The sequence below is a fragment of the Eleutherodactylus coqui genome, chromosome 8 (genome assembly GCF_035609145.1).
Source record: "Eleutherodactylus coqui strain aEleCoq1 chromosome 8, aEleCoq1.hap1, whole genome shotgun sequence".
Taxonomy (NCBI): domain Eukaryota; kingdom Metazoa; phylum Chordata; class Amphibia; order Anura; family Eleutherodactylidae; genus Eleutherodactylus; species Eleutherodactylus coqui.
Window position 1 is genome coordinate 204610448 of NC_089844.1, and position 12145 is coordinate 204622592.

The 12145-nt window shown below is 49.5% G+C and overlaps 1 protein-coding gene across 1 annotated transcript; it reads left to right on the forward strand.

The window, feature by feature from the left end:
- The first annotated feature begins 334 nt into the window (after nucleotides 1-334).
- LOC136577754 (histone H2B 1.1-like) lies at nucleotides 335-806 on the forward strand. The gene has a single exon (XM_066577676.1). The coding sequence runs from the start codon at nucleotides 335-337 to the stop codon at nucleotides 713-715; it is 381 nt and encodes a 126-aa protein (XP_066433773.1). The 3' UTR covers nucleotides 716-806.
- The last annotated feature ends 11339 nt before the right edge of the window (nucleotides 807-12145 follow it).

A 12145-nucleotide genomic window follows, 5' to 3' on the forward strand; every position in this document is an offset into this window, starting at 1 on the left:
TCTAGCACAGGAAAGCAGAATTAGAATAAAACACCTTGAAAGTTGTGATAACGAGGAGGCGCAGTTCTGTTGATTTTTATAACCTGCTGCTCCGCTCTCCTCTCCTCCAATTGGGTAGATTTCAATCCCCCCAATAGAGGCCAGACTTGAGGAAGAACCAATGAGCGGCACTGGGCGTGGCTAATGACGCTCACAGGGGTCACATGTTTTGCTGCTCCAGTAGAACAGCAAGCAGACGGCGGTACTCATTTGCATGGCCCCGCTATAAATATCGCAGCGCTGGGAGGTGCAGGAACACTGTTCTCTCTAGTGAGGAAAGTAATTTTACGTTATCATGCCTGATCCCGCCAAGTCTGCTCCAGCACCCAAGAAGGGCTCCAAGAAAGCCGTGACCAAGACTCAGAAGAAGGACGGCAAGAAGCGTAAGAAGACCAGGAAGGAGAGCTATGCCATCTACGTGTACAAGGTGCTGAAGCAGGTCCACCCCGACACCGGCATTTCCTCCAAGGCCATGGGCATCATGAACTCCTTCGTCAACGACATCTTCGAGCGCATCGCAGGGGAAGCCTCCCGCCTGGCTCACTACAACAAGCGCTCCACCATCACCTCCCGGGAGATCCAGACCGCCGTGCGCCTGCTGCTGCCCGGAGAGCTGGCCAAGCACGCCGTGTCCGAGGGCACCAAGGCCGTCACCAAGTACACCAGCGCCAAGTAATCTGTCTAGTGGTCCGCCGTGCATCATCACCCCAAAGGCTCTTCTAAGAGCCACCCACCCCGTCTACAGCAGAGCTGTCACCTCCTAGTCGGTGTGTAGGTTATTGTAATATGTTGCTGTAGAGTGAATGATAACCAGATTGTGTGCTAGTTCTCTCTGGTGTCTCTTCTGCATCGTGCAGTATAAATGGCACGATCGCAGCATTGTTATGGACGATGCCCTGACGGACTGCTCAGAACCCGTGGTTTATATTAGCAGTAATGCAGCTGGGATGAATTAGAAGAAAGCTGCGGATGGTAAAGAGCAACTAGGAGGATCACCGACGGGGAGAAACCCTGACAAGGTGCAGTTCCAGCACACTTTAGGGAATATTTAGAAACCCAGTTCTGGATATTACCCGAGTGTGATCGGTCGAGTGTACAGTGCCGGTCGCATGCTTCTCCCGATATGTACCCGTCCCGGCAGCTCGCTGATAACCCCAACTGTTCTCTCAGAAATGGTTAATACGTGACAGCCGGGCCGGGGAGTTGATAGTGAGCGGACCTGGGAATAGGCAGATCTCTAAACCATCCGGGTGACCCGCAGACGCCTCCATACTGGTGGGCACTGTGCGGCGCTCTACCTAGATTTAGTGGCACCGGACAATAAAGCCATCAGATAATCGGCGACTGTTGCTGCTCGCGGTACTCTGAGCACAGTGTATCCCCTGCTGATCAGATACCGGCAGCCCTGATCGCCGCTCTATCAGATGCCCCGTCAGTGATTACACGGGTTACATGGAGTGTGTGTGACCGAAGCAGTGGGGTGCACAAAGGGTCGGAGGCAGACGACAAAGTTGTCCAAGGATGACATGCTGGGGGCTGTAGTGCATTGTAGTGGGTACAAGGGGGTGGCGGAGGCAACCCGGGATGCCTGACAATGAGAGGCCTGAAGCGCCAGGAAAGGGGAGGAGGAGCATGACGAGAAGAGCCTCACACTCCCCAGCTCCGCATGTAGAGGTGTCCAGGCGCCTCTTGACTCCTTTTACTCCAGCGGCCACAAAGGGAACGATAGCGGTGCAGGGACCAGAGTAGCAGCAGCAGTGGGAATGGGAGCAAAGATAGCCTGGCGGGGACCAGAGTGACAGCGGCCATCCCCTCACATAGAGGCGCAGACTGTATCTCTCAGAGATCTGCAGGGCCACCCTCTTGCCTAGGTTAATTTAGTGCTGCGGCTATATCATTCAGCTCTCCCAGAGTCCTGCAACACGATGTCAGTGCAGTACTCTGGGAGAGCTGGGTGCTATGACCGCAACTCTATATAAAATAATGGCTCCGCGGGTCCTTGGGAGATCTTGGTGCAATTGCAGCACTTCTATATGAGAGGACGGCCGTGCAGGACGCCTCCAATATGGTAGCACTACACGGATTAGCGGGCAGGCCGTATGCTTTAGTGCAAGGAGGACATACAATCAGTGCGCCGCAGCCTGCTTCCTCCTCTCTAACGGTAGGAGGGAAAAGGGACTAGAGCCTGAAGTACGCGCGGGCCAGGAAGCGCTTCCTTCACCTGGGACATTCCAATTATCAGACTGGCAATCAGACTGAATCAGCGGCAACCCCCCACAAGGAGTTGGATTACAGACTTTCCTTGGAAGAGGTGGGCGGCTCTGAGAAGAGCCTTTGTGTTATGGTGAAAGAGCAGCATTATTAACCTCCGAAGCCGTAGAGAGTGCGGCCCTGGCGCTTGAGCGCGTACACCACGTCCATAGCGGTGACGGTCTTCCTCTTGGCGTGCTCGGTGTAGGTGACGGCGTCGCGGATCACGTTCTCCAGGAAGACTTTCAGGACGCCGCGAGTCTCTTCATAGATGAGGCCGGAGATACGCTTGACGCCTCCCCTGCGAGCTAGACGGCGGATGGCAGGCTTGGTGATGCCCTGGATGTTATCACGGAGCACCTTCCTGTGCCGCTTAGCACCGCCCTTCCCAAGACCTTTCCCTCCTTTACCGCGACCAGACATCTTCTACGTTGTAAGCAGAAAACAATTGCCAACCAGTTCGAGCGTCCTCCCTTATCTACACAGCGAGCGGACCAGATTGAAAACAATAATACATGACGCAAGTTTAAGGCCTTCCTAATGGGGCAATTACATGTTGGCCACTCCCCTTCCTTGCTGATTGGTTTAGCACAGAACCGTTTGAAATTTGGAATTTACCCGCTTCCTCTACAACTCTCAAAAGCCTCCTGGCTAGGTGCCTCATTTCGTTGTGTAGTATTATTGTTGTTTTTGTATGGCTTTCTTTCTCCTTGGTACAATGAGATAACATCCACATATAAAATACATCCTCAACACTAATCCCTTCCCTCCCGGCGGACTACAGGAACCGATAGATGCCTCTCACTGACAACTTCATCGCTTCAACGCCAGATCCAGTGCCGCAGTCGGTGACATCGTACAGAACCCGCAGGGAGGGTTCTACTGTAGATACCCGGGGCAGCAGATGTTGTACAGTGTCCGCTGGGATTCCTACGGGAGAGCGTGTTGGTCCAGAAAGCTGAAGGACCATCGGTACTGTGAGACCCCCGCTTCCCCCACAACCCCGTCCTCTATACCCTTCCAGATCGCTAATCAGCTCTTCTATTTAGCGCCCAAGGAGGCGACCCAGAAAGAGAGCAGTGCAGGGGCAGCTAGTGGAGCTCTTGTAGGCAAGCCGCTGCTCCGGCCGAACCGCAGCTCACAGTCATCGGCAGAGCTGGCCACCATCGGCGCCATGGGCAGCGAGAGCGGGGTTCGCCGTGGCAGCGGCGCCAATGCCATCGGTGTACGGGAGCGGAGGCCAGCGCGTAGGGTGACAGCGGCGCCGGCTGCTGCGGCCGACGGGGACAGGAGCTGGGAGCAGACAAAGCTGTCCAGCGAGCGCCCGGGGGGAAACGAGCGTAGATGTCAATCCGGCGGGGAGATGTGTGAGACAGGACCAGAGATGGGAATCCGCCTGGGAGATATGTGAGCTTGCCAGGGGAATGGGCGGTACATGTGGGGAGGTGTGTGTGCGGCAGCCGGTCCACCGTTGTGCCCCTCGCCTAGACGTACCATCTAACTCAGGGCTCCCAACCCATGTTTCCACCCTTACATCCGCTGGAGACATAATGCACCAGGGCCGCTCAGCTGTAAGTGAATAGGAGCAACGCAGATGGTACGGCATCAGTACAACTGTAGCTGAGCTCCGTCTCCCGGCCGGCCTCCAGCTTCCTTCTCAGTACAGTAGGGTCACTCCGGCTTTGCTGCACCTCATGCCCTCCCATGAACCCTCCTCCGGACAGGTGTGAGGGGAGGGGGCAGCGCTCTCTAGGACGGGCTCTCCTAGCTGCCTCGGACGCTGCTCTTGTTCTATGCCTATGTGATGCCTCTGTGGGGAGGAGAGGATAATAAATACCATCGGGTGCCATCAAGAAGCTTCACGGAAGACAGCTCCCTGTCCGGGCTGCCCCATGCGTGACTTCCCACGGGACACCGGCTTAGCTATGTACATTTAACCTTAACCCACTAGTCTCCGGTCACTGTATCTACCTGCAGTCATACATGTAAAGGCAGTAGCCGCAGTACACAGTGCGGCCGGCGGGTCAATAATCTGCTCACAATGAACAACATGGACATACAATGGAGAACAATACAATAAATACGTTCTGAATGTACTGTTTATGTAAAGGTCACCGTGTCCGTACAAAGGGTCTAGTGTTCTTGTGTCACATTGTGTGCAAGTAGTAGCGGTAAAGGGAAATAGTTAGGCTGATAGCTTGTCACGGAGTGTTGTTCAATCTTTGGCAATCCAGTTTGATGCCCCAATAATAGCCGGCCCTGATATATGCACCCCGTCTACCCTGATACCCTGCCTCCATGACCTTCGCCTTGCTCATGGCTGAGGGCACCACGGTTTTCCGTGAAGTTACAACGATGGCTGAGCAGAAAATGCCCCTCGATGCTGATGTAGCATTGTGTAGCTCCGGACAAATTCCGGACAAACCATCATTAGCAAGGCACACTTTAGATAAGCACCACACTACCTCCAACCAAGCACAAGCACTGCCTGCGGGACACACCGCTGCCTCTTCTCCTGAGTTACAGTATAGTCAGACCCCAGTAACATTTCAGTTTCAGCAGTATAGGCAGAGCCCAGTATTAGAAACATTTCAGTAGTAAAAGTATAGACAGACCCCAGTAACATTTCAGTAGAAGCAATATAGGCAGAGTCCAGTATTAGTAAAATTTCAGTAGCAGCAGTATAGGCAGACCCTAGTAACATTTTCGTAACGGCAATATAGGCAGAGCCCAGTGTTAGTAACATTTTAGTAGTAACAGTATAGACAGACCCCACTAACATTTTAGTTGCAGAAGTATACACAGACCCCAGAAACATTTATGTAGCAGCAGTATTGGCAGACCCCTGTAACATTTCTGCAGCGGAAGTATAGGCAGGCCCCTGTAACGTTAATGCAGTTACGCTCCTCTCCTTTGTCCCAAACAAGTTTCTCTGATAACTGTGGTAACACAGGAGAAAATACATGATGCCCAGTGCTGATCCCCTGACCCCAAGCAGGAGGAGGTGTCAGGGTAATAAATATTCTAAGTACAGCACCAATCAGGCCCACCCCACTTGCCCCGTTGCCGGCGGTAAAGAAAAAAACACACAGAGGTCTGGTATCATTCCTCACACGGGACATGGCTCTCGCTGTCGTGCCGTGTTTTATTACAGATTACATGAGATCTTATACCCTTTGTCCCATCACCAGCAAGGGGTGATGGGCTCATAACCATATATGAGAAGTCCGGATTTCCGGCCTGAGACAGTGAAAATTATGTACATAGTTGAACATCTTGATATCTTGCTACGGCGCCTCTGGCTTATGTACAGAAAATCACGTATTCAATTAACTCCAGTGCAAAGAATCACCCACTCAATTCTAAGAAAGCGGCCAAGCATGCAATCTTCGTATCTCTCCACTTTAACCTTCATCCTTCGTCTGGTTCCTTTGGACATTCTTCTTTGCTGTGTTTTAAAATACATTTTGTTCAAGCCTTGCAAAGCATCTTGGCATATCTGATGTAAGGCAACGTATTAAGTTTTTTATAGAGTTAGTACAAATGAAAATAAAGTTAGTATACATAAAAAGAAAGGCATATAACTATATCTATATAAATGTATATATTCCAGTGTTTTTCTTTTCTACCTACAAGGATATATATGTATCCCTCTCAAACCCCCCTAAAAACTTAATACGGAGATCAAGTACCAGACCTTGCACTCTTCCTCGGTCGCCTCTCCCTTGCGTCAGGGTTTCTCCACTTGCCCGTAAGTCCCTACTCCTAAAAGGGAGGGATCCCTACCTCACCTCAGAAGGAGGCCATGGATTCCCTGGGCTTATTTCCGGGCATCCATACCCTCTATCTGTACGAGTTAACACCCCGCAGGGTGTGCCCTCGCCGGAACCTAAGGTCTTCTGCACTGTCCCTAGGCAAATGGGAATTCCACTGACAGTCCATCTTATGAGACCGGGGCGGCGCAGTACTAGTACATTTCTCCATTCTTCTGGTAACGTATCTGGTTGGCATTATCGGAACTGGCTCTTCATCTTTTTTCAAACAAGGGAAACGTTGGTGTCACATTGTCCAGTCCCTTACTCATACTCTTTTTGATCAAAGGGATAATACACATACAGGAAGTTACATACCCCACCTCATATCCAGGGCCACTCTATTTTGGAACGTCATGGATGCAGTGGGCCCTAACTGGCCAGCTAACCCTTTCAAAGCATCCCTGGTGTAGTTTACAAACCTCTGCTGATTGTAATAGATATAATTCATCCAATCTACATTATTATTAACAGTGACAATAGCAAATAAGGAATCAAAACCTGCTTTAACCTGATCTCTAGAATTAAATTCATCTGGCACCCCCCTTGGCACTCCTATTGTATCTATGTGTACATGTGGATCAAAGTTACCACCTGGAGCATCAAATTCTCACCCTCAGTGTAGGATTCATATTGCATATTTGCTTGTATTAATTTGTTCTGAAACAGGGGGCTAGTGTACAGTAGTCAAAGGTGTGTGTTAGAGGAATTGTACCACATTATAGCATGTAAAGGATATGCAGGATCATTAGTTCTTGCAGTGCGAAGTGTGGATCCAAGTGGGCTTTCCTTCGAGCTTGACTGCAGTTGGGGTGGTGAACAACATCTGGTAAGGACATTCAAACAGGGTTTCTTTCTTAAACTTTTTCACATAGACCCTGTCACCTGGTTTCAGATTGTGACACTCATCTGTAGGACCTGGGAGAAAAGCAGAGACTACAGAATGCATTATTGACAATTCCTTGGAGAGGCCTATGACAAAATTAACAAGAAAATCATTCCCCAAACTCAGCTACTGTGGCATGTACCCTCCTGGAGAAAAAGAAAAACTAATGAAAGACACTCAATTCAAAATTTGCCCATTTCCTCTATTGTCTTTTGTATCTACTTTCCCCCTACTCCGCGGATGGTAGGGTGTGTGAAAAGCCTGGAATATACCCAAAGCAGACATGATGTATTGCATTATTTCACCTGTGAAGTGTGTACCTTTGTTTGACTCAATCACTTCCGGTACCCCGTATCTGCGGATTACCTCATTCATGAGCTTCTGTGCGGTTACCTGCTTATTTACTTTGGTAACAGAGTAGGTCTCCAACCTGAAAAGACATCAACAACAACAAGCACATATTCATGCTTCCCAACAAGTAGGAGCTGAGTGTAGCCAATTTGCAATCCCTGAAATGGGTAGAGTGGCCCCGGCAAGTGTTATGTGGCAAATTTACTTCTGCCCTGTTGCTTACGGCAAAGATCATGCAAAACTGGACAAATGATGCAGCAGCTACTGAAAACCCAGGAGCCACTCGTCCTGGTTCAAGCGTCGACATCATTGCTGCTTTGAGAGGTGCGTCTTTCCGTGCATCAGCTGGGCCATCATGGGGCACAGGGACTATGGTAAGCAAGTGCTGTTGACTGTTCACCATACGCCGTCCCTTTTTAGTCCATTTTTCCTTGCTTGCTTGTAACTGTAAAGTCTTTAGCATATCAAAGTCCAAGTTTTTATCAAAGTCCAAATTTTTATCAAAGTCCAAGTTCATATCAAAGTCCAAGTTTTTATGGGGGGCGTGGCTTAACTGAGCACCAAGATGGCCGCTTGATCTTGGAGCTCCGAGAATCTTCTCCTACAAAGCTACCCAAAACAACCAAAAGCTACAACAAAAGCACCCTACCGTCTCTGAAAAGATCACCGGATCCCTCTCCGCTGCCTGAATATCGACGCCGGTCTTCTCGGCAGCGGTGCAGACGTTTTGAAACCTTCGCCCTCCACGTGTTCCCAGGCTTCCCGCCACAACTGAAACCTCCTTGGATCGCCTGCTCCACGGAGGAAAAATTAAGAACATCTCGGAGCCCTCCGGGCGACTACCGCTGGCGCTGACAGGCGGCGTGACAGAGGTGAGAACAGAGAGGCTGCCTGCCATCTGCCACGGACCGCAGACGCACCTGTTGTCCCCGGCGATCCTCTTCCTCCGTTGGGGGCGGCGAGGGAAACTAGCTGGCGGTGCGCCCCGCGCTGCTGCCCCGGAGAACACGATCGCATTCCTTGCTGCTGCCGGGAGCGAGTGGGGAGCCTGCCTCATCAGCGGAGCTCTTACCGCCGGCTGTCACCGCTCCGAGGGTCCCGCCGGGAGTTCTGCAATAGCGAAGGCGGTGAGTCACCTCCTTTGCAAAAAGTCCCCGCTCCGCCGGCTACTGACACTCCACAGTAACGCATGCACCCTCCTGCTGTGCCGGACATTAGAGAGGTCCCCGCTGCCGGCAAACAGCCCTAGCCTGCACCTCAGACTTCTAACCTGCGCCCCGCTCCTGTCACAGACGGAGGAAAGCCTGCCTTATCGGGTGAACCTCCTCCGCTGACCAGCATCTTCTTAAAGAGCCGGTCCAGCTTTCCCCGACACACTGAAGATCAGAGGCAAGAGAACGGGGTCTGTTAACCCCCTGCTGCCCAAAAGCAATAAAAATCAAGGCACTGATCTGCCCACCTGCCCCGGAGTGGGCTAAAAAGAAGCCCATTTGTCCCCCTACCACTCTCCCCAACACCTGCGAGCAGATCAGGGGGACACCATAATCTGTGAAACCCCCAAATACAAGCCTCTCTGTAAAGAAGCACTCTTACCAAACATAGAAAAAACGACAGAGGAGGCTTGGTGAGGTCCAGAGCTTTGAGACCCCAAACTCGTAAAGAAGCAGATTGCCCGGCTTATTGCCGACCGCGAAACCGGCTCTATCGTCCCAGCTAAACGCCAATGCCCCGACGCAAATCTTCCAGAGCCCATACGGGTCGATTGGAGGAATATTTCGCCGCGCGAAGTGGCGGCCAGCGGGATGCGGCTACTGAAGGCCCGGCGGCGATGAGCTCACTACATGAGGAAGGGGATTTTTCAACCTCCCCTTCATCCTCGCCTCGAGATCTGTCGCCTGACCGAGCGGATGACCGCGGAAAAAGTAAAACACTCAGGCATCCGGGGGACGAGGCCCCTCAGATACCACAGACAACAAAAGAAACACCCCCCATCAGACAGACTCACGGCGCTTGCCAAACAGTTTCAGTCTCGCAGAACAAAGGTCTACACTACGTCTCTCCTTCTGCTAGCCCTCCCAAGCAACGCCCAAAATTATCAAGAGTCCAGGAAGAAAGAACAACTATGCCTCCTGTAAATGACTGTATTTCTACAATGCTTACAAAAGAACAGCCAGCAACAGAAGCCTTTATAAAAGAGATGGTGGTTGCCCTAAGGGACTCCCTACAGTCTAATTTTGATCTTCTATCCTCTACATTGAAAACAAGCCTAACGGAGTTCGACGAAAGGGTCACCCACACAGAAAACAAAATGGGAGAGCTCACGCACTCACACAACGACCTCATCGACTCCCATTACGCTCTAGCAGAAGAGGTAGAGGTGCTCAAATCCAAATTGGCTGATGCGGAAGACAGAAACCGCCGTAACAATATCAAGTTTAGAGGAATACCAGAGTCTGTCCCTCCATCAGAAATCACCAAATATCTACAACAACTAATACAGGCTCTACTACCGGACGCTGCACCTATAGATTTGATTATCGACAGAGCACACAGGCTGCCTAAGCCCAAATTTATTCCGGATACAGCACCAAGGGATATACTAGCCCGAATCCATTTTTTCCATATCAAAGAAGCGACTATGCAAGCAGCCCGAAAACTTAACCAGCTACCCGCACCATACTCCAACATCCACCTTTACATGGACTTATCGCAAGCCACACTTCAAGCTAGAAAGAAATTCTCAGATGTTACTACCACTCTTCGACAGAGAAAAATCCCATATAAATGGGGTTTCCCCCCGAAACTGATAATCCAAAGAGATGGTGCAAGCCATATTCTTCAGAAACCAGAGGATGCGGCTGCTCTCCTGAAAACTTGGGGCATCCAACTCCTTGAAAATACTACTACATCTCCCCCCACGAGAACCAGAGAAGCGGAGAGGATCCGATCTCCACGCAACCAGATCCGCTGAAACACTGAAAGCCTACGTCGACAACGATAAGGACCTAGGAGAAGGTTCTACCTAAGTGAACTTTTCACCCCCCCCCCCACAGATGAACAAGACCGAAATCTGTAAGGACTTGTTTCTTTATTTCTCTCTTGTCACACATATTCTAATGTTATTGCATAAGTTGATGCATATTATTTTCGTCCCCACTGTTTTGAGAAGACATATATTATATTCCATGCCGCACGATAGCAAAACAAATATTCCGCATGGCGCTTGAGCTTCTCTCCATTAATGCTAATGGGCTGAACTCCCCATTTAAACGTTCGTCCCTGTGGAGGGAGGCTTTGTCTAACCATGCGGACATACTTTGTGTCCAAGAGACCCATTTTGCTTCCTCGACCTCTCCAAAAATTTCGCACAAAAAATATCCTAATATTTTCATGGCCTGTGCACCCACCAAAAAAGCAGGTGTCCTTATCGCCTTCAGAGATACTATATCCCTAGAAGTCTCACATTCAGAACTCGACCCTAAAGGGAGATATATAATCTTATCTGGAAAACTAAACTCCACTCCCTTTACTATTTTAAATATCTACGCACCCAATAAGGCCCAGATTCGCTTCTTAAACAAAATCGTAAAGAAGCTAAGGAGGCAGGAGGTGGGTAGGCTGATTATATGCGGCGACTTCAACATTACCCCAGATAGACTGATAGACTCATCATCACACCCAGTCAGGAATGCCCCTTCCCTGCAGCCCTGGATTCAAAAAGAAGCATTTTATGACACATTTAGGTGCCTAAATGCCTCATCTAAGGAGTACACGTTCTATTCCCCCCGCCACAAAACTTTTTCAAGAATAGATCTGATCCTCGTAGACAGATGGTCTTTACCATACGTCTCTGAGGCAAAAATCAATCAAGCAACATGGTCAGACCATGCTTCAATTTCTGCTACGTTCCAATGGAATGGCTGCAGAGAGGGACCGAAAATCTGGAGAAATAATCTCTTCCTGATGAGAGACCCCCAAAATTCCAAAGACATAACGAAAGCTCTGGAGGAATTCTTCCAAATTAACGCAACTCCTGAAATGTCACCGTTATCAGTCTGGAATGCCCATAAGGCCTTTGTTAGAGGAATACTTATTAAAATGAGCGCCAAACAAAAAAGGGAAAAAATAACCCAAACCAATGAACTTCTCACACAAATCTCATCAGCTGAGCAACAAATCCGTGACCACCCCACTAATGAGACACATGAAAACCTATTTACACTTAGACAAAAACTGTGCAAGCTTCTTATGGAAAACTACGATAAGGCAATAAAAACCTCACGCATAAACTACTACGCCTCAATAAACAAACCATCTAGAATAATGGCAAACTTAGTTAAAAAGAAAATCCAAAAGTCAAAAATCCCATTTGTATATAGCCTAGATGACAAAAAAGAAAAGATTTCCCACCCGAAACAGATAGCCGAAACTTTCCGACTATACTACGCAAAACTCTACAACCTTAAAGATGACACATCCACCCCACAACCGACCCCACAAAAAATCGCATCCTTCCTCCGAGATCTTAATCTACCTTTCTTCTCAGAAGATCAAATAGACCAACTAAACAAACCCATAACAACTTCAGAAACAGCTGAAGTAATTACAACGTTAAAGACTCAAAAATCTCCAGGCCCAGACGGGTATTCGAACGAATATTATAAACAATTCTCATCCCACCTAGTGCCCTATATGGTCCCCGCTTTCAACTTAGCAATTTCGCAAAGTAAACTCCCAGAAGAAATGTTAGAAGCCACAGTCGTCACCATACCTAAACCGGGCAAAGATCCCACGTCACCAACCAATT